Source organism: Myotis myotis, unplaced genomic scaffold, assembly GCF_014108235.1.
Source record: "Myotis myotis isolate mMyoMyo1 unplaced genomic scaffold, mMyoMyo1.p scaffold_m19_p_11, whole genome shotgun sequence".
NCBI classification, from domain to species: domain Eukaryota; kingdom Metazoa; phylum Chordata; class Mammalia; order Chiroptera; family Vespertilionidae; genus Myotis; species Myotis myotis.
In genome coordinates this window covers 11289344-11312764 of record NW_023416315.1, presented here as the reverse complement: position 1 = coordinate 11312764, position 23421 = coordinate 11289344, and the positions used below count along the sequence as shown (strand labels likewise).

General features: G+C 40.6%; 1 protein-coding gene across 1 annotated transcript; it reads right to left on the bottom strand.

The window, feature by feature from the left end:
* Positions 1 to 8976: 8976 nt before the first annotated feature.
* Positions 8977 to 20445, bottom strand: SFRP4 (secreted frizzled related protein 4). The gene is given in 9 exon segments (XM_036327459.1): positions 8977 to 9533; positions 11603 to 11666; positions 15544 to 15742; positions 17858 to 17923; positions 18019 to 18099; positions 19717 to 20216; positions 20218 to 20290; positions 20293 to 20370; positions 20373 to 20445. Coding segments are annotated over 9 exon segments (1320 nt in total). The 3' UTR covers positions 8977 to 9347.
* Positions 20446 to 23421: the final 2976 nt, after the last annotated feature.

Genomic DNA, 23421 nt, shown 5'->3' with positions numbered 1-23421 from the left:
CTACTCATCCCATAAGTCTTATTTAATTACTAGAGGCCCGATGCACGGAATTCATGCAAGGGGCTCAGCCCCCCCCCCCCCCCCACAGCAGCGGCTGCCTCTGCCTTGGCCCCCAGTGTGGCAGCTTTGTCTGGAAGGTCATCTGGAAGGACGTCCAGGAGGACGTCCGGAAGGATGTCCAGTCTAATTAGCATATTATGCTTTTATTATTATAGCTAGACTAAAGCGTGATTGTACAACCCATAAACATTTATGTTGGGAAAATATGTATTGTATATCTGCTTGAACTGTGGGTTTTTGTTTAGTAAAACACTGGTTGAAAGTTGATACGTTCAGGGAGATGCAAATGTAATGGGGAGACAAAACTCACAAAAACTATCTAACCATAACTACCATAAGACAGTACATTATTAAGCATGACAGTGATGAATAATTTGTGTTGATGAGGTTAGTGCAACTACATTCTGTTTATAGCATCTAATAGCAACCTGGTATAGATCTATTCTAACATTTGCACATTCCTCCCTTTTTCTTTTTCTTTTGATGAGGTGAGCATTATGAATAGAATCAGGGACTTCAAATTAGTGTATAATACAGTGCTGAATTGACTGACAGGTGTGTATTTTGATGGGTAGGAGCTTGAGAAGGTAAGAGATGAAATAGATCTTGAGTAAAGGGTACGATTTTCAAAATCGAAAGTAATGAAGCAAGAAAGCGAATTTAGTTTTAAAAGTTTCTAAGTAGGTATGTCTTGCTATTTATACACATATAGGACATTTTGATGGCTGCTTTTACTATGCCTACTATACTAAATCATATCATTCTAAGGGATAGACTTGTGGGACTGTTTCAGACACGCTAGACTCTTTTATTCAGCTCATGCTATATGCTGGACACTGCCACAGGGCTGAATACACACAGTCCTTGTTCTAAAGGAGCTCAGGACTCAAAAAGCAGGAGATAAAAAAAAAATTGGAGTGCTTTGAGCAGATGCATATAGGAGATGGTGAGGGAGAATGAGATACAAACCACCCGGGCAGGAGGCATTGCAGTAATCAATGTGGAAGATAACAGCAATCTGTAGAAATTGTGAGTTAGCGATAAGTGGAATGATTAGAGAATCCTTAAAAGGCTGCATTGCATCCACAGGACTTATGATTGATCACCACTCTTTCAAATAAATGGGAAAAGACAATGCTTCCTGGCTTGAGTAACTGACGAGATGCTCCAACCATTCCAAGACAGGGGACCCAAAAGAGAAAAAGAAGGAAATGCCGTGAGTTCTGTTTTGCTCATGTGGGGAAGTAGGCATCTGGATTGGGAATAAGTCAGGCCCTCAGTGTAGCAGAGCTAAGAAGGCTCCATTGAAATGACATCAGCAAAATGATAGAGTAGGCAGCTATAAACTCCCATCCCTCCTTGGGGACATTGAAAACATAAGCAGAAACTGTCAGGACAAACTTTATCAGAGCTCTGGAAAATAATCAAAGGTTTACTGTAACCAAATGAGTACTGAAGCAATAAAGGAGCAACTAAAAAACGGTATGAAAGCTTTGTGACATTTTTACTTGCCCCATCACTTCCCCAAATTGATCACATTCTTGAAGGTTACAGCCTGTGTTCTCAGCATGGGACTCCAGTGTTTGGTGCCAAAGAGAATAGAGCAGATATTATTAACTAACTAGAGGCCCAGTGCATGAAATTCATGCAGGGGCAGGGTCCCTAGGCCTGGCCGGCAATCGGGGCCGATCTGTGGGGTGATCAGGATGCCTTGGCTGGCCTGGGGCCTGCGGGCTGGGGACAGCTCCTGTGTTGAGTGTCTGCCCCCTGGTGGTCAGTGTGCATCATTGTGACCGGTTGTTCCACAGGTCATTCTGCCATTTGTTCGATTTGCATATTAGGCTTTTATTATATAGGGTTATTGTGTTTTTCTGTTCTAACCTGTCTGGAGGCTACCTGAAAGATGACACAAGGAACGTTGAAAACAGGGATGTAAACATGTACACCAATGTTCACAGCAGCATTATTCATAATAGCCAAAAGGTAGAGAACACTCCAGTGTTCATCAACAGAAGAATGGATGAACAAAAATGGCATATAAATACAATGGATTATTACTTAGCCATAAAAATGAATAAAGTATTGATACATACTACAAAATGAATGGACCTTGAAATATTATGCTAAATGAAATAATCTAGACACAAAAGGACAAACATTATATGATTCCCTTTGTACGAGGTACCTAGAATAGGCAAATTCATAGGGACAGGAAGTATACTAAAGGGAAGTAGATGTGGGAGGGAGGGAGAAATTGGGAATTATTGCTTAATTGGTAAAGAGTTTCTGAACAGGGTGATGAAAAATTTTGGAAATACATTGTGTTGTAAAATGTACAAAATCTAGTCACATTTGAATTATCAGTAAGGATGTTTCTCAAATTTTTAAAATTGCATTTTCTTCAGAATGCATTTTTTAAAAAACGAGGGTAAATTAATTATCAGCTTTCTTTGGATTATGCAGAGGAATAAGCATCGTGTAAATCTTCACCTTTCTCACTTCCTTCACATTCTGCTCTCCTTCAAATCAAATACTTTTATCTACTGTATACATGCTTGAGAGTGTTTGGGTGTCCATAATATAGTTGTGTTAATTGGTGCATTGTTATTAAATGGTCTAGGACAGCCGTGGGCAAACTACGGCACGCAGGCCGGATCCGGCCCGTTTGAAATGAATAAAACTATTGAAAAAAAAGACCGTACCCTTTTATGTAATGATGTTTACTTTGAATTTATATTAGTTCACACAAACACTCCATCCATGCTTTTGTTCCGGCCCTCCGGTCCAGTTTAAGAATCCATTGTGGCCCTCGAGTCAAAAAGTTTGCCCACCCCTGGTCTAGAACTTCAAAAGCATTAAAACAGTAAGCTCTCTAAAAATTAATAATGTACCTCACCAGCAGATGGCAGGCTTCACTCAGTTGTTTATATATGTGTACGGTCTGTACAAAGATTTTATAAACAAGATATTGAGAAAGGTTATTTCTTTTAGATTATAGAATTAGTCTTGGGGTAACTAGTCAGAAATCTAATAATGATCAAAGAGATATAGTCAATTACACTTCAGTTTTTGTTGATGTTGGTCTTGAGGGTATTGAATTTAGTGGGTGGGACACCACAGCATGAGGCAGGCACATGGGGGCTGGGATTAATCATACCTGGGAATATCTTCTTGGCCCTGGGAGAAAGGTTAGAAAAGGCTAGAAATTGTCAGGGCTCCAGCTAAAGGGGCTGATTTTGGTTCTCAGCTGGACTTCAGGCAGAAAAACCACACATGTGTTTTGGACTACTGTCAATGAGGCAATTGGAGACTGCAGTATTGGTGGGCACACACTGAGAGCTCTGAGATGAGTTTTGTAAGAATGATGAGTAACACATGATAGTGAGGAGATGGGCTCCCAATACAAGCACTGGCTCAGAAGGTAGGCCAATGGTATGCCTGTCAGGGAAGCACCTCTATCTCAACAGCCAAGCAGAGCTGTGTCTTCATGAAGTTCACCATACAGAACAGTCCCCATTGTGTAGTACAGGCTTAGACATGCACCTTGACTCTGAAACCAGTTTCTTTGAGAGCCCTGCTAAGCCCCTCTGGTGTCTTTCCAAGATAGGGCGCCTGAAGCATTCCCGATTTGATCCTAATAACATCCCCTCCCTGGATCCTGTTCCCTGTAAGCAGATGCTCTGTAGAAAATGGAATCATTTCCTAAATCGGGCTCTGCTCTATCTGAGGGTCCTCCTCTTGGGCTCTCTTGGTGCCCTTTCTCTTCCCTGGAAGGACCTCCTGATTCAGATGCTTGCCTGAACTGCGTCTGAACTTGTTCACCCTTGGAGGCTACTTTGGACGAACCTCCCAAGCCAGTTATTTAAATGCTTTTAATAAAGAAGTAAATTTTACTGGGCCATTTTCCACATGTTATTCAGCTGCTAAAATATTTCAATGACATAATAAATATTTGAAATTTTTGGAGGACTAAACATGTTAATGAACTTGAAAAAAATCCATCCGTATGGTTCAACAGCAGCATTTTAGATACTTCTCAGTACCGTCATGGAATTTTATTCATAATACCATGTTCTGCTTAATGTCAGTTCTTTATATTGTACTGTATTATTCATGTTAGTACAAGTTTGTGAGATTTGGTTTCAGCCCTCTGGTTGTGAGTCTGCTGTCAGCTAAATTTTATTGTCAATAAAGTATGATCTTTTTCCCTCTCAAAGTATATCACTAATGTGATCCAAACTTCTAATTATAAAATGGTCCTCAACTAGATGTTGCAGCTACATATGTTAGCATTATTGAATTATAAAACTGTTCTCTTACAAATATGGCAGCTAGGTATATTAGGCTTATGCTATCCGAACAGGTAAAGGCAAAATTACACATCATAGCATTCCTTATTGCCATTAAATACCTCTAAAATGTTTGTGGTGGTTTTTTTGTTTGTTTTTGCATTCTAGTATAAAGAGACCTTTCTTGGATAGGATAAATACGTAAAATCTGTAGTCATACTCAACACATTTTCTCTTCAATAAATTTTAAATAAACTATAAGAGACATAAAAGTTTTTGAGGTTTAGGGATTCAAATAGGGTATTGACGACAATTACAAAAGTCGACAGAGGCATTTTGTTGCCTGGCACCACCACTTTACAGATTTTGCTGAAATGTAGTGGCAAAATCTCAATATTTTTATCACTGTCATACTGTGATGGCCATGAGGATGTGAGTCCAGACTCCAACCACAGGGGCCATAATTATCCAAGTATCCGGACACCACAGTCTGAAATCTAGTGCTACCTTTGCATCAAGACCAGGCTGTCCCTGGGCTGCTCCCGGTCAGTGACGGAGCAGTAGGTTACAGAGGCAGAGCCATTCCAGGAGATGAGGGACTCCCTGATGCTCCCGATAGACTTGCCAAACGGTCTTTAACATCAAGGCAATCTGAAGTGCTTCCTTTCCTCTTTCCAATTCAGCTCCCGCCTATTCTCTCTCTCAGGGGTTTTCTCTAATAGAATCCTTTCTCATTTACTTTAATTCCCTCTTGGTGTCTGCTGCTCTGATGACACAGATTAACAAACACATAATCAATGAAACAGTTTTCATGTCTGTGTAGCTTAAATTCATCTCATTTTTGTCGTATCTTCTAATTGTAAAAGCAACATGTTTATGAGAAAAAATGTCAAAAAACCTATCCATGACCCATTTTTTCTGGTCCTGAGAATTCAATAATAGTAGAAAAAATATTGTCACAAAACGGTGTCCTACCCTAGCATGCCTGGGAACCACATTTAAAAGTCTATTCTCACAAGTTATTGGCAAAACCAACTCTCATACAGTTATGTTTTGCAGCTGTGAAAAATGAAGATTCCATTGCATTTCTTAAAGGGAAAAAATATTTATGTGTCATTATTAAATCCATATATGCAAACAGGGAGAACATATGAAAGGATTCATATAACATGCTAATTTGACATTTGGGGTCGCTCTTTTGATATTTGGGGTGCTTTTGTTTTTCTTTTTATCTCTTTTGTTTGAATAATAAAAGGGGGATGTTTCTTTGCCATCATAGTGTCAAGAATTTCCTGGGGTTGGAGAGGGGAGTACTGATGTTAACACAGATCCTTATCCAGGTACTTGATCTGAGAACACAATACTGCTTGCTTATTAGTTAAGTCACAAAGGTAACAATAAACTACAATTTTTGGCATGTCTGTCAGTATAACATATCTCGCAGTATAAAATGCTTTTTTCAAAAAGTATTTTCAGTTAGGAAATATGGTCAGTATTAGCACATATTATAACCTGAAGCAGAAATTTGTTCTCTTGTTGTTTCTTTCGTGATAGATGAGTAGTCCCTCTAGTAGCACGGTTTTATGTTACTGAAAAACAACTGCACTTTGGTCAGCTAAAGTGAAGTTGAGTAACTCTGGGGCCCAAGATCTTTCTCTAGCTACATGTGTGACATCAATCAAGCCCTGACATCAACAAGCTAGATGATGACCTATAACGTCCCATTCGACTTTTTCATTCCATGCTCCCAAATAACCATTTTTCTTTCTGAATTGGTGAAAACAGCAGGTAGAGACTTGTGGTAAATTTTTATTTATTTTTTATTCAGGAACTGGTTCCACCAAGCAGGAGTACCCTTGAGCTAGCTCAAGTAAAAGAATTTTACTCTAAGTTTGCAGTGGACAATCTTCTAACCATCCAAGGCCAGAAACCGAAAGGGTGGTCAGACTGCATTGGTTTAGAACTGGAAAATAAGAAAGTAAGGTTATTTCTTTAAGTTCTCATATATCTTATAAGAAAGCTGGAAAGAGAAAAAAATCTATTGGCATTTCTGGTAAATCCTAATTCTTTGGTTTCTCTAGCTGATAAATTATATTAAATTAGATTCATTTAAAAAATTGAGATAGTTGCATAGGTTTCCCCCCGAAATTGAGAACTCTATCTTATCTATCTATCTATCGATCTATCTATCTATTTATCTATCTTCTATACCCACTTCAGGGTGGTCAGTCATTCATTTCCCAGCTGCCTGGAGGTTGGGAGTGGCTCACAGATGAAGAGAGGAGCTTCACCATAGATGACATCCAGTTCCCAGCTAAATTTATAAAAACTACGGGAAGGAGGAAACAATCTCAGTGAGGAGTTGGAAAGTCAGCGCTTTGATACATCTATGGTCCAAGCATGCTGGAGGAAATGTAATAATATGATCTGGAACTTTCCCTGTGGTCATATTCCTCAGCCTAGCAATGCTACCTAAATGAACATCTCCAAAAACTACTGAAGGATGGGCACAGATACTAGCTATCAAGATGTGTGTCTATTCAGTATGTTCTGTTAAGAAACTAGCCAGTCCCCCAACCCACAAGGACTTGCTGAGTGATACGTACCATGGAATATGCCACAGTCATTGTAAAGGAGTGGCATCAGCTTAATGACATAAGAACTATGAGTGAAGAGGGCAGGTTATGAAACAGTATGCATTATAGGCTCCTGGTTTTATTTTTTTTCCAAATCATAATATGCACAGGAAACACCTGGAAAATTATATACCAAAATACTAATAGTGAGTGCCTCTGAATAGTGGTGAATGGGATTATGTAGGATTTTAATTCAATTACTTTTATTCTATTTTATGTATTTATTGAATGCTTTATAGAAAACACACATTTACCATATTATTGAAAGACCAACAAAATTATTTTAAAAATAAGTGCCTCCAGTTGTCTTCAATTACAAAATGTGTTGATAAACCTATAGTAAAATATGTTATTTTTTAAATTAAAGTAACCCAGCTCTCATAATTTCCATTTCAGAGCTAGAACCTCAGCTTTCCTCTCCATGTATTTATATTTACCTCCTCTCACATGTATTTAGGTGGAGAAATATTTAGGTGAGAAAAATAAACTTTTGACTCTCACACAAAGGCCAATTCCATATTTGTCATATTGTGAGCTAATGTTCATTTTCAACTTTTTCAAAATAATAAACAAATGGTGGCCTTGTTAACCTTTTATCAATTAAACTGATAAATGTGCCTGGTTAAATTTTTGTGTGATAATCAATACATCATTTAAATATTCAAAGTAAGCAGTATTTAAATTTGTAAAGTCATCTCCAAACTCTTTACTTTCTTTTGCACTAAACAAAACAAAAAAAAAAAGAAAAAAAAAAAAGGTCTTACATAAGCATTTTATCTCCTCCCCCATGGAGTTCCATTTCTAAGTCCCCTTCCCCAAAGAATTCCTACTATGCTAAGAAGGTGAACTAGGCTAGCAATGCCTTTTAATGGCTTTTCCTAGGTTTCTTTAGTTTGAATGCTATGCTAAACACCAACCTGGCTTCCTTAAGGGCCAATGAGATTTGGCTTTTGTACAGCAAAAACACTACCCTTTTGTGGGTCAATCTATTGGATTCCTTTAATTCTGTTGCCCTGGGGTAGCAGTGCAGGCAAAGTCAAGGTTTCGGGGGGAGATGAGTGCCTGTCCTATTCTTCCACTCTCCCCTGGCTTACCCACACACCTCACTTCTGTGTCCCCATGGCTATAGGTATGAAATAAAACAATTTGTTTAATTATATTGTGTGAATGCAACATGTACCTTATCCCTTTTCTGAAAACCAGGGACCATGGTACATCCTTTAGAGGAGACTTAACTCTTAAGCTTTCAGGTTGTTCTTTTACATTCCTGAGTAGTGGATGGACAAGTGACCTTTTTCAGGTGTACAATTGGTGTGTGGCAGCAGTCTCATAGCAGGCTGGCAACCCGAGGTTTTGGATCCTGGTCCTCCCACCTCAGGCCCAAGGCCCTTGTAAACACCTGCAACCAGCAGAGAGACTTGGCCTCAGGAAACCTAGGGTGTCCTGGGGAGTGAGACAAGTACCACACCCACAGGTAAGATGTTTGGGGTTGACTAGCTGGTACCTTAGTCATAATAGCTGAAAGAAACTCTGTTTCTGGTGACACTTAAAGGGTACTGATGAGAAGCATGAATGTAAAATCAGAGCTCCCCGCCTCATGGCATGGTAACCAGAAAACAAGGACCCAGATGTTGTTTGCCTGCCTTCCCTTTTTATTTATTCATCATCATCATTATTATTTTATTTTCTAGAGTTTATAGCTAAACACAGAGCAGAAAGGCTTCTTTGTAAAAAAAAAAAAAAAAAAAAAAAAAGGAAACAATACGCACACAAAAATACTCATTACAATGTTCCATATCCTACTTTTCTAGATTGTTTAAAAATCCCCTTTAATTACAAAAATTCTTCCACAAACAATAAACATAAAGATCTTTTAAACATCCATTCCTCTTGCTTTTACTTTCAATCACATTTTTTTTTAAATTGCTAAGATTCTAACAACAGAAGTCTAACTGAAATAAAACATATTGTAAAAAAAAAAAAATAGATGCTTTTTTTTTTTTTTTTGCAACGTGGCATTTATTTTACAATGCACCCAGTAGATCAAATTGAAAGAACAAAAGTGTATTTCCCTACCTGGACCTCTCACAGAATATGCACACAGTCTATTCTGAACACAACATGTGTTGTTTTTTTTTGACCAGCTTTCATATACCTTCCGTACCAATGGGCATACCTACCACTACGCTTGTAGTGGTGTGAAAAGAAAAACTGAAGCATATCATTAAGAAAAATGCTGCAAGATGTGTCTACGAAGAGTATCTTCGTTGTGAAGACAAGGGGTGTGTGGCCTTCCACGGGCTGTCTGGGCAACGCCTGGCCTCATCCTGAGAGGAAGTCTCCGTTTTGGAAAGCAGTCAGCTCACACTCTTCTCGAGTTTGTCCTCTTTGGGGCACTCCTCGCTTTAATGTTCTTCTTGGGGCTGGCTGGCTTGGGCGCAGCGGACTTTCCCTTTGGTTTCGGGGGATTACTACGACTGGTGCGCCCGGCTGTTCGCTGTTTGTCCTGGATGGTTCTCTGTTGTTCCTGCAGCCTCTCTTCCCACTGCTGGGAGGCAATTGGTAAACATGACTGTCAAGCACATCTCACCCCGTTATGCTACTCCACTGATATCAGAACTAATGACATTCCCCCCACCGTTGTTACAGACTAATCACGACAATAGTTGTAATAGCTACTCTCCATTGTTGAGCACTTACCGTGTATCAGAGACTCATGATGCGGTTTGGACATGCATTCATGTCATTGAAACTCACAACAGCCCTTCTGGGTGGACACCATTGTCATGACCAGGACCCAGCCCACCAAGGTTATTTGCAGAAGGCCACACAGCTGATAGATGCCAGAGCTAGGATTCAAGTTCACCAGTCTGACTCCAGAGCCCAAGGCCCTCTAATGCAACATTCCTACACAGCAAAGCTTTCTAAAAACGGCACACCTGGCTAAAAGCAGAAATTTATCCAGCCCAACCAGAAATCAGGGGCCTCTCACCACACTTATGGATTCACTTAATTCTCTTATATCCAATAGAAGACAGAAGTACCACCTACAGCTAGTAATCCACTCCGGTGTTGGCTAGCCAGAGCTGATGGGAAATGTGTCATTCTGAACAGTCAAGTTTCCTTGATAGAAAAGGACTTACTATTTTTAACAAAAATACTATTTATTTAAACAGCTGCATAAAGAAAAAAAAATGAAAAAGTGAGTCCACTTAAATAGACCTTGCTTTTTATTATAACACACATGTTGCAACTTTGTTAGAATATATTTCAATCAGCCAAGAGTTTGAGCACCACCGTAGGGCAGGCATTCTCCTAAGCACAAGAATTGCAATGAAATGAACAACCTACTAAGGTGTTCTAAAATAGTAAACTCTTTACTGTATGTTGCTTCTGTGTGGTGATATTTTCAAATTCTTACTGAAGTGTATTGTAAAGTTTGTTACAAAAGTAAATGGTCCAAACAGCTGATTCTTGAAAGCTTTTTCCCCCCTTCAGGTCCTCATGGTAGACTTACCTTCTACATTGATGCATCTAATCTACTGCAGTCTTGGGAACCAGATAACTAATTCTTCCAGAATTTTCTGTCCAGTAACACTAAGGTGTACTCCTGAGCAACTGATGAGATTTTAGCTCAGATATAACAGTAGTGTTTTGTTCTTTTAGTCAAAAATATACCGAGTAGGGGAGGCTATGTTACATAAGTTAGTATTAATATAACTTTCCCCTTAACCAAGTGTTTTATTAATGCAAACAAGGAAATCATAAACAGTTGCAATACCTTTGTGAACCTTAAAACACAATTTCTCCTGAATACATCTAAACATATTTCAGAAGAAGAGATAGTTTGAAAATTTCAAACCAAAGACCTTATTTCTTTTTAAAAAATATATGTTTGTATTGATTTCAGAGAGGAAAGGAGAGATAGAAACATCAATGATAAAAGAGAATAATTGATCTGCTGCCTCCTGCATCGCCCCTATTGGTGATCGAACCCACAACCCAACCCAGGCATGTGCCCTGACTAGGAATTGAACTGTGACCTCCTGGTTCATAGGTCGATCATTAGCCCTTGAGCCACACTGGCCTGGCCCAAAGACCTTATTTATTTAGTTCTAGTATGACTTCACACGTCTGGGCAAAAAATCACTCTAACTCTTCTAATTGAATTACCAATATTTCTACGACATTACCACTAAAATCATGAATAGTACAAAATACAAAATAATTACTTTAAGTATAGGGGAAAAGATTACACTTTGTACTGTGATAGGATAAGTTTTAGAACTAGGTATTCACACCTCTACATGTATATGTCTGTTTTAATCCCTCTAGATATAAATTCTGCTCAAGTACCTGACTGTTTGCTAAGGCAATTACATGTAATTCAATAAAGAAACCAAAAAAATTAATTTAATCTGGAAATAACCAGTAGATCAGTATTAGATGCAGCCAAATTGTCTTTGAAGTTGAAAAGAGATTTATGATAAAAATTCCAAGTGAGAATAGCTATACTCATAACTACCTATCCAAAAGAATGGGAAGAATTCCCAAATTCTACAGATTTTCTTTACATACATTTAAATCCATATTCCTAATATTGTTAATTATACTTACTATGGATCTTTTACTAAGCTGGTCTCTCCATTTTTCAACTAAACAATTTTCAAGAAGCATCATCCTGAAAAAGAGTAATTTATCTTAATAAGCGTTTTCGGTTTATGAAAATAAAAAGTTTAAAAATACAAAAAATTTAAAAAAATGTTCTTCAATAACCTCACAATCCACCATTTATATTTTGTTGATATATCCTTTCATTCTTCCTTGTACATATACATATATGTGTATATATATATGTTTTAGAGCACACTGTATATTTATATCATATAGTACATTTAATAATTATATTAGACTAGAGGCCTGGTGCATGAATTTGTGCACCAGTGGGGTCCTTTGGCCTGGCCTCTGTGATCAGGCCGAAACCGACTCTCTGACATCCCCGAGGGGTCCCGGATTGCCAGAGGGCACAGTCCAGGTCTAGGGATCCCACCAGTGCACGATTGGGCCAGGGAGGGATGTGGGAAGGAGGGATTGCGGGAGGGCTCCAGTGCGTGTCTGGCCCATCTCGCTCAGTCCCGATCAGCCGGATCCCAGCAGCAAGCTAACCTACCAGTAGGAGTGTCTGTCCCCTGGTGGTCAGTGCATGTCATAGCAAGCAGTTGAGTGGCTTTAGCATATCATTAGCATATTATGCTTTGATTGGTTGAACGGCCGACCGGCTGACTGGACACTTAGCATATTAGGCTTTTATTATATAGGACAGGGTGGGGCAAAAATAGGTTTACAGTTGTGAGTATGCAAAACACAGTTTATTATTATATAATTAATTATTATTGTATAATTATTAATAATTATTATTATTGTATAATTATTTATTAATTATTGTATTGTTTTCCATATGAACAACTGTAAACTTACTTTTGACCCACCCTGTATGCATTTTATGATATAATTAGAATTCAAAAATATAATTTTAGTAACCTAATAATATTACTATGAGTATCTATAATATATTCTATATTCTATTTTTCTCTCTCTCTATATATATACATATATATGTATATATATATATATATTTTTTATTTGGATTGAAGAATTAAGGAGATAATTTTTTAAATGTTTTATTTTCTCTTTGTATTCCTTCTGGATCTTGTCTCTACAGATTTAGGTACAGACATATCTATGTTGCAGGCTTAATGTTGAAATATTATATGAACTCTTTAGAGAGTAAGGTTACTATTTCATTGTCACACCTGTTGTATTTTCTCAATTTTTATTTGCCTTTTTATTTGTGATTTTTATGTACATGCTAGTATGTGGTCAAATATGTGTACTGACATTTTTACTTGTAATTTTTTTTACATTACTATGATGTTTACAAAATATTTTGTCATTCAGATAGCATACATTTATTTACTTAATTTTATCCTTTTTAAGTTTTTAAAATACACTGCTGGTGGGAATGCAGACTGGTGTAGCCACTATGGAAAACAGTATGGAGTTTCCTCAAAAAGATAAAAATGGAACTGTCATTTGACCCAGTGATCCCACTTCTAGGAATATATCCTAAGAATCCTGAAACACTAATCAGAAATAATGTATGCATTCTTATGTTCATAGCAGTGCTATTTACAATAGCTAAGATATGGAAACAACCCAAGTGTCCATCAGTAGATGAGTGGATAAAAAGGGTGGGTACATTTACACAATGGAATATTATGCAGCTCTAAAAAAGAAGGATCTCTTACCCTTTGGGACAGCATGGAGGAACCTGGAGAGTATTATGCTAAGGGAAATAAGCCCGTTAAGAGAAAGACAAGTATCACATGATCTCACTTATATGTGGAACCTAATGAACAAAATAAACTGACAAACAAAATAGATCTAGAGACATGGAAGCATGGAACAGACTGATGAATCTCAGAGGGAAGGGGTGAGGGTGAGGAAAGAGATTAACCAAAGAACCTATATGCATATATGCATAACTCATAGCCACAGACAACAGTGCTGTGAAGGCCGGGTGAGGGAGTGGAAGGGGGGTGGAGGGAGTCGTGGGGAGATGAAGGGACATCTGTAATATTCAACAATAAAGGTAATGTTAAAAATGTATCTCTTTAATCCATTTGAAATATACTTTAGAGTATGAAGTGAAAATATGTACTGTTTTTCCAAATAAAAATACTTGCAGCTTTCACTAAATATTTTTATTTCCTATTGACTTGCCATATTTCTTTCTTACATAATAAAGTTTCTTTTATGCATTAGAATCTGTTTCTTCTGCTTTATTTATCTTTATGTCTACTCTTTTACCACATGATTTTAACAAGTGTAGCCTTCTACCAATTTGAATGTCTCATTAAGAAAACTTCTGCTCCTCCCTCTTATTTTCAAAATAACATGCCCTTATTAGTTCACCTTTCCAAATGATCATTAGCATTATTTATGAACACATAAATTCCAATTGTCACAAAATTTTTACTGGGATTTTGATCAGAATTGCATTAAATTTACAAACTAACTTGGGAAAGATGACATGAAAACTCTTATCTAATTAATTAATAACCCATTCGTATATCTAAATAGAATTTAATGACTAGCAACATGGCACATCCCCAGAGCTGCACCGAATACTGTAGCAGATACAAACACCATGTAAGAGGTAAGCCTAGAAATATTCATTAGGCATTCACTCATTCAGCTTCTTTAGAGAGGCAAGATATAAGTAGAATAGCTTTAAGAAAAGCTTCTTTAGAGAGCCACGATACTAGTATAAGTAGAACAGCTTTTTGAGGAGTGTGCCCAAGTGCTGATAGAGTACAGAACAAGAAAGTTTCAAGTGAGGTCAAATTCAAAAGATTTTTTTTAAAGAAGTAGAGTCTTGAGCTGTATCTAGAAGAAATAAACAGATAAGCATTAATGACAGAGAATCAAGGGGAACACTTGTTATATAAAAATGAATAATTTTGCTGGAGAAGTATATTGCAGCAAGTTTGGGGCTCATCCTGGAACCTGTGCTGAAGTGTTTGATTTTTATGTTATAAGGAATATACAATTACATAAAACGTTGCTAAGGAAAGAGATTTGGGGAACACACTTCCAGCTGGAGATATGAGTGAGTGAGTGAATGTGTGTGTGTGTATGCGTGTGTGTAATACTATACCAAAAATTGTAAACTAAGTGTATAATAAGGGAAAAGTGTGGAACTGTAGTCTCAAATGGCCATCTTTACTTGACCTGTAAGTCATTAAAGAAACTTTAAAACATTCAGTATTTGCCACAGTAAGATTGATTTGAATGACTTGAAATGAATTGTTTTTTTAAAGCATTTTATTTTTTAAAATGCATTTTTATTGATTTCAGAGAGAAAGGGAGAGGGAGAGAAAGATAGAAATGTCTATGATAAGAGAGAATCATTAATAGGCTGCCTCCTACATGCCCCTAGTAGGGATCAAGCCTGCAACTTGGGCATGTGCTCAGACCAGGAATCAAACCCTGACCTCCTGGTTCATAGGTCAATGCTCAACCACTGAACCACACCAGCCAAGCTGAAATGAATTGGTTTTACCCAAAGTAATTTATCTGCCTTTTCATTTTTGAAATCATTTAATGAATCCCATTGATTTTTAAAGATCCCATTCAAATACTTATATTTTTATTTTTCCTTAATTCTGTGAAGAATTACTTTATCTATTATAATAAAAGTGTAATATGCTAATTAGACCAGATGTCCTTCCGGATGTCCTTCTGGATGAAGCCAGGGCTGCAAGGGAAGCCCGGGTCCCGGGTGCCAGAGGGAAGCTTGTGCCAGCAGCCGGGGGAAGGAAGACCTACTCTTGCACAAATTTCGTGCATCGGGCCTCTAGTAGTTACATAATATCCCAAGGAAGATTCTATTAAAATTGCTTTTTTAAAAGACTGGTACCTTTTTTTTTTACCTACTAAATGAGACTCATGTTTTCTTAAGCCATATTCAGTTCCTTCTGCCCCTCTGTGCCTACCGTGAGCGCCACTCATAACACATGATGAGAACATCTTGATGGGGCAGGATGTGAGGACACTGGCAGGAAGAATTCGTAATGAGGGGGACTTGAGTTCGAGGGATGGGTGATGAGGACTTGAAGATCTCTTTCACATCCACCACTGTCGTTACTTCATTACAGCCACTCCTCTGGACAGCTTTTATTTTGGCATGAATGACTGCAATTTAAAAATTGATATAAGTGTTGTTGAAGCCTTTGGAGAAAAATAGGATGCTGTATTCATGCCAACTCCCAAGCCTCTCTTAAAGAATCACTCCTGTAATTATGGTCATGTCCAAGTTGCCCAAATGCAGACAAAAAGCCCACAATCACATGCTAAATATAAGGTCTCCCATATTGTCAACATTGTCTTAAAAGTTCATGCTCAAGATGTAAAAGTAAATTGACAAGCAGGCTTAGTTTGGGTTCTGCCTTTGGGTCAGTGACTGCTCTTTGGGCTATAGATAGGGTTTGATCAGAGAATTCTGTAGATCCTTCTCAGCCCTGCAGTTCTATAGTTATAAAATTAGGTGTGTGGGTTTTTTTGTTTTTGTTTTTGTCAAAAACATATCAGGAAATGTAGTGAATAAAAATTTCTTATAAGCAAATATTTGTTTATACTCTGCCTTGTGATGATCTGAAGTGAGACTCATATTCTCCGAATCAGAAGCCACCTTAAAGTTTGTATGGTTCAATTACCCATCTGAGGCTTGAACTTCCTCTGTTCCAGAGGAAGTCATTAGAGTCATAAGATTTTTGACTGGAAGGATTCTCTGAGGATCACTTTTCTCAATCCTTTAACTTCCCACGCTATCAAAGCAAGGTTCTGAAGTGAGTAAAGGTAGAACTGTTATTACAGATGGTTGTTTCTGTTACTGTGCCTGTTCACGCTTTAAATTCTGGCTCTTTCGGTCCCTTGCTATTACTGCCGGCCATGCAATTGTAATCAGCCTACTATGGACCTGCTTTGGAGTCCATCCGAGAAAGCTGGTTTATGAAGAAGCCAAAGGATTGAAATAGAAATGGTTTCATCATCAAAGTAGCAACGAGGCCAAGACACCCAGAGAATAGCATCAGAGCATAACTCAGCTGACAGACTAAGTAGATCATATTAAGACTATATCTAAATAGAACAGGTTTTAAACAACAAAAACCTACTTAAAAAGAAAGTGTATATTTTTGGTTAAATTACCCACATTAGCTATATATGATTCTCAAATCTGACAACCTAAAAAAAAGGTTATTTTTTCAGACTTTTATGTTGCCATTATCTTCTTTCCTTCATGCGTGTATATAATATATTCTTATAATATACAATGTCAGTTTGAATATGAAAAACAAACTTAGCAAATAAAATGAACAGTTTTTCCTAAAATAGTTTTTGTTATTTCAGCAGAAATAATTTAAGAAATCCAAAGAAACATAAAGTAGCCCAAATAGATATTTAAAAATTTTTTAAATTAAAATTACTTTCAAGTGATGATAGTAAAATTAAGTTGACTTAAAACATTCACTATAGTATTATTGACTTATTCTTTGAAGAAAATGATGTGTGTGTGTTTTCAAAGAAGAGAGAAGAGGGCATTTAAGCTATGCCAATAATTACAGCAATAGTCTTGGCATTAACATATTCCTACAACTTTTTTTAAAAAAATATTTTATTGATTTTTTACAGAGAGAAAGGGAAAGGGATAGAGATTTAGAAACATCGATGAGAGAGAAACATCGATCAGCTGCCTCCTGCACACTTTCTACTGGGGATGTGCCTGCAACCAAGGTACATACCCTTGACCGGAATTGAACCTGGGACCCTGAGTCCACAGGCTGACGCTCTATCCACTGAACCAAACCAGTTGCACCTACGATTTCTTTAAGGTTTAAATATTCATAGCTACTGATAAGATACATGAGCAGATCTTAATTATTGGGCCTACAGGCTTCAGATAATAAAATCCATGGATCACTCACCCATCCTCCCTGCAGCAATGAAATCTTATGGAAAGAACAAGTGAAGTGTGCTGTCCTGGCTGGGGAGGACGTCTCACCAAGTCAAATAGGATCATGATGTCAAACTTGCAAACTGAGCCACATCCCTGTTTTCATCTGAGTAATTTACTTTGTACTTATTTGATTTACCCAGAAAAGCAAGAAGCTTTATAGTTGTTATTATGCCGTTTGAAACTCATACAGTTAACTACAAAAATCACCAAACCTCTTCTTTACTTTATGGCCAGCCGACCTGGCTTTGGAATGTGCCAAATCCCAAAGTGAATGTTCTCATTAGATGACTTACCATAACTGTAGTTTTTGCTCAGATATGTTGCCAGAGTTGGCTTCACTTTTTTGCACTTGCACCGGTCTAAAGAAGGCAAGAGAGAGACAAAATGTTGGAAAAGGATTCAGAGAAGTCATTCTGGGAGAAAAAAAACTGAGTCTTGAGGACAAAGAACTCACCCGGGCTTAGGCGTTTACAGTCGACGTCAAGAGGCCTTTCCTGTACCATCATGTCTGGTGTGATATCTATCCACTTCGCGTCTGAAACACACACAGGGTCACACGGGTGTGGTCAGTGATTTTGGTCAGTTCGCCCAGCTGGAACAAGGAACCATCTAGAGACATAAACTAATGCAGCATCACACACACACACACACACACACACACACACACACACACACACAAATACTAAATAGTAAAAATGGCATGCGATTGTGGACTATTTCTTTCACATAGACATCCCTGGGTTTGGGAAAGACTTTCAGGTGAGACTGCCTTATCCAGCACAAAATGCTGTGAACACACATCCATTTAACTTTCTGATACATACAGCCAACCCGGACAAATTACGCCATTCCTTTTCAAACCCATTTCAAAATGTTGATCAGCTTATACTAAACAAAATAGCCAGAGTATTTCCAAATCCCCACCTTACATTTTGCAGTGCAGAAACAGTTCATAGCTACATGGACTGTTTATCCAAAACAAGCATAATCCTCTGTCATTTATATAATTTAAGCAAAAAAAGATAGCTTTTTCTTAAACTGAATTAAAGGAGTTTCGATTTTTTCTCTCCCTTTGTAAGCACTTCACTTTACTTCCCTTCCTTCCTGTTTTGGTCAGTGCTCTGAGGGGTAAGCATAACTTGAGGCAATACACCATAATCTCTTTGAATGTGCGGCCAGCTGGGTCAGGGGTAAGAAGAATGCAAAAATATTCTTAGGTTTCACTTCAACAAGTGGACTTAAACCTGCTCCTTCTTCCTAGGAAAACAGCAAAATGACCAAGACAAAGGAAGGGAGTGGAAAATGAGATCCAGTGAACTAAGATGTCACAAATGTTGGCTCGTGGTTAAAGATCATTAGACAGACATCTCAACTTTCCAGGGTGACTAAATTCACAAGTGCACTGCTGTGGGGAGTGATGCTTGGAAATGCTTTTTCGGAAAGACCTTTCCAAGAGCTAACATTCAGTGGAGAATCCTGGTGGGATTGCTTTAAAGATGAAAGGAACTCTAACCGGCTTGGCTCAGTGGATAGAGCCTCGGCCCACGGACTGAAGGGCCCTGGTTTGGTTAGATTCTGGTCAAGGGCACATACCTCGGTTGCAGGTTTGATCCCTGGCCCTGGTCCGGGCGTGCGAGCGCAGGAGGCAAGCAATTCATGTCTCTCTCTCACATCCATGTTTCTCTCTCCCTCTCTCTTCTACTCTCTCTCAAAAAAAAAAAAAAAAAAAATCAATGGAAAAATATCCTCTGGTGAGGATTAACAAAAACAAAAACAAAATATTTTTTAAAAAATTAAAGGATACATGTAAGGTGCTTAACGCTGGCCAGGCCCACCTTAAGACCTCCATTCCTTTTGACTGCTGCTGCTATGACTCTCCCGTTATTGCTGAAATGAAGCCAACCCCAATGGCTCCCTTTGTAAGCAAAATTCGCCCCCCTTAATGGGACAGGGTGTTCTTCCCGCTCTGAAATTCCTACCGAGAAATCAGACTCTTCTAGAAGTTAAGTCACCAGCCCTGCCCTGGGAGGTAGGATGGGGGAGGGGCCGACCGACCACCTGCGGGCAGCTGTCGGTGCGGCGGAAGGTTCTCCCGGGGCAGCGACCGCCAAGGGTGTGTCCGCATCCCCCTCCGTCCTTCCCCTGGCCTCACCCTCCGGGAGGTCAGTGACGATGGCCTCGGGCGAGATGCACACGCCGCGGTCGTAGACGGGCAGGTCGTCGCAGGCCAGGCTCTCGGGCCAGCTGTGGTTGTACATCTTCATGAGGGGCTCGCAGTCGTCGCGCGCGCGCTGGCACACGGACTTGCAGGGCTTGATGGGGTCGTGCAGGAACTCCAGGGTGCAGATGGGCGCGTACATGGCGCAGAGGAAGAAGCGCAGCACGGCGCTGCAGTTCGCGTCCACCAGCTCCTCGTACTGCTCGATGGCCAGGATGGCGTTCTCCTGCGTGCTGTGGTGCAGGTGGTTGGGCATCCGCGTGATGTTCCAGGGCATGTGCCGGCACATGGGGATGCGCACCGCCTCGCACGGGGCGCCGCGCACGCCCAGCGCCAGGCGCAGCCACAGGCAGAGCGTGGCCAGGACGGAGAGGAGCATGGCACCGCCGTCCTGCGCCGCGACCCCGACAGGCGGAAAGGCGCCTCTCTTCCCCGGCTCCCACCCGATCTTTCTCTCTCCCTTTTCCGCGGAGGAAGTCCTTTAGGGCACAGGACCCCCAGACTCCCAGGGCAGCAACGCGGGGCGCTGGGGCTGGCCGGGGGTGTCCGCCCTCTGGAGCGCAGCGCGCGAGCGGCGCCAGACCTCGGCCTCCGGGGCGCGAACCCGCACTGGCAGCTCCAGTCCCGGACGCGGCAGCTCCAAGCGCAGCCAGCCACGGCCATTGCGGGACCCTATTTATCCCGACAGGACACCTCCCCTGACGTGGGCTCGGAACGCTCCCTTGGCAGCAGCCGGCGCGGCGCGGCGCGGGCTCCCCCTCCGCCGCTCCACCCCCAGCCCTCTCTTGGCAGCAGCGGTGACATCATCTCCTCCGGGCCGCAGCCCTGGGTTGGAATCTGACATTCCCCCAGCAAAGTCCCTCCTTTTGGGTCTGGCCCGTCCTTTCTCTTCGGACCAAGAAAAAGCGCCTCTGGCTGTCCTTTTGGACACCGGATCCCAAAGGGTGCAAGAGAGGATTTCAAGAGAAAAACAGATCCTCTTCTGAGTCAAAGCTGAACTTTGCGCCTTTACTATAAGGCTTATAGGTTCCCCATGTACACAGTTGGAGGGAAATAGGGACTTCTGCGGCCCTTTAATTCGGGGAAAAAAAACCTGCCTCCTCCAGTAGGGGGTGAGAGAAGCGCTGAGTAGTGAGATTGTGTGCGGGATGGGAGAGTGCAGTAGTAATTGTCGGCTGAGATGTAAACAAACTACCCCCCTCCGCCCCACGTTGTATGTAGTTTGTTTTGTTGTTATTGTAGTGGCTAATTGACATTAGTTTGGGCTCAAGTTTTTCCAGAATGGCATTTGGTCTCTACCAGCTCCAGTAACAGAACTGCCTAAAGGTTCAATAGCATCTTCTAGTTTGAGAAATGTCTTCCTTCTACCAACTTTTCCCTTTCTTCTTCTAACTCCCTATTCCTCTCTCCAACATGAATGAAACCCAGGAAGAGCTTCATTAAGCTCTTAAAACAAGGAAGATTATGGGCACCACAGTCTGAAAGATCCCCCCCTATCCTCCCCACTGCATGCTAAGTCATTCTAACCCAGCAACCTAAAATCTTGATTTTTGATGTGCTTGGAGACTGTTGTTTAAGTTGAGTAAGAAGCTATGTACTATGGAAAGCAAGTATGTATGTTTTGTTTTCTCTTTTATTTTTAAGAAGAGGTAGTAAAACAAACTGCTGGCTCAGCTATCCACAGGAAAGGATGGCATTTTGTTGCATAGATCTTCAGGCAGTAAGTTTGCTGGTATATGTTATTTTTTTAGGGCATTAGAATATGCAAACATGTTCTCTGAATGTTAATGTTTAAAGACATAGTTTCATTGGAAATCTGAACTTAAGGCAGACAGGTTCTTCTCTCCAAAACTTAGAACCACCAAATTCGTTTGGTTTTGACTCTGATCAGGACTGAGGACTAAAATACCCAAGGAACAGAAAGCACAACCGACATTTATTGAACACTTACAATGGGCTAGGCAAGGTACCAGGTGCTTTAAATGCATGATCTCATTGGGGGTGGGGTGGGTACATGAATTAAACACATAAGTTTGAAGGATAAATGAGACAAATGCATTTCAGGATTTACCTCAGGAGTTGGGTTCCATTTAGGCGCAGTGGTTTCTACCTTCCTAATGCCACGGCCCTTTAATACAGTTCCTCATGTTGTGGTGACCCCCACCATAAAATTATTTTCGTTGCTACTCCATAACTGTAATGTTGCTACTGTTATGAATCGTCATGTAAATATCTGATATGCAGGATGTATTTCCAGGGGTCGCGACCCACAGGTTGAGAACCTCGGAATTTAGGGGCAGCTCCGGGCATCCAAATACAGCCAGGCCCGTCCAGACAGGTATTTCAGTTTTCTCTAGGACAGATCTCAAACTTCAGAAATGCTAAGCCAGGCTAGCAACATAGCAAGCAAAGAGAGAGCCCCATGAGATCTCAAGGTATTTCCAGCAGTAAAATCCAGTGAGGCTGAACCCCTGACTTAGTGAAAAGGATTTTCAACCCAAGTTCTTCCGAGGGAAGAACATACAGTTTTGAGAAAAAGCTGACCTGCCCTCTTCCCTGTGAGCTGGTTGAGGAGGAAAACTTGAAGGGGGCTCATATGTCCGCAGCCAGTGTGAACGTGCCGCATTTGTTTAACTGTGCAAGTCCCAAGTCATATTTTGGTGCTTCCTCGATGCTCTCCGTGGCATGTCTTTTAAGAAAGGCTGAGAACTGAAGAGCCCTTCTCCATCAAGCTCTTGGCTTACCCTCTGAGGGTCTGCTGGTAGTCTGTCCCTAGTGTTTCAGGCCAGGGAGGACAGTGGGGGGCAGTGAGGGATTCACGAGGATTCTGTCAACCCATCTCCCTCTTCAGGCTCTGCTTTAGCACGCAATCCATTAGCCCATCCTTGGCCTTGCTTTGCTAGATTTGCTAAAAGCTTGTGTAACTGAGGACGTTGCCTTGGCCACTAGCTTCTCCCTAGTGATTCCTTTTCAATCTCAAGTGCCTGCTTCTCTGCCCATCCGTCAAAGGTCTGTTCTCTGGGGCGTCACCCTCATCCCTCTTTTTGCTCTTTACACCTGCTGCTACTCCAGGTTTTCCTGGCTTGAGCACTATTGACATTAGGGCTAGAAAATTCTTTATTGGGGGGGGGGAGGAGGCTGGCCTGTGCATTATGGGTAGTAGCATCCCTGGCCTCACGAGATGCCACTGGCAGCTTAGTCCCCACCCCACTGTGACAATCTAAACCAGCCGTGGGCAAACTACGGCCTGCGGGCCGGATCCGGCTCCTTGGGCTGTTCTATCCGGCCCTTGGAGCCGAAAGAGCGGAGGGTTCTCTTGCTCTCCCCTCCGCTCCGCCACCAGCAGCAGGGTTAACATGTATTAGTTCACACAAACACTCCATCCATGCTTTTGTTCCGGCCCTCCAGTCCAGTTTAAGAACCCACTGTGGCCCTCGAGTCAAAAAGTTTGCCCACCCCTGATAAAGGTTTCCAGATACTGCCAACTGCCCCCTGGGGGGAGGGGCCAGGCCTCTCTGGGTGCAGAACCGCTGTTTTACTCTGGCTTCAGTGAGTACCTAGATGCCAATGGCTCACCACCCAGATCTCTGCCCTGGCTGGTCTCTGAAAGTGCTTATTCAACTCGCCTGGCTGTTTCTA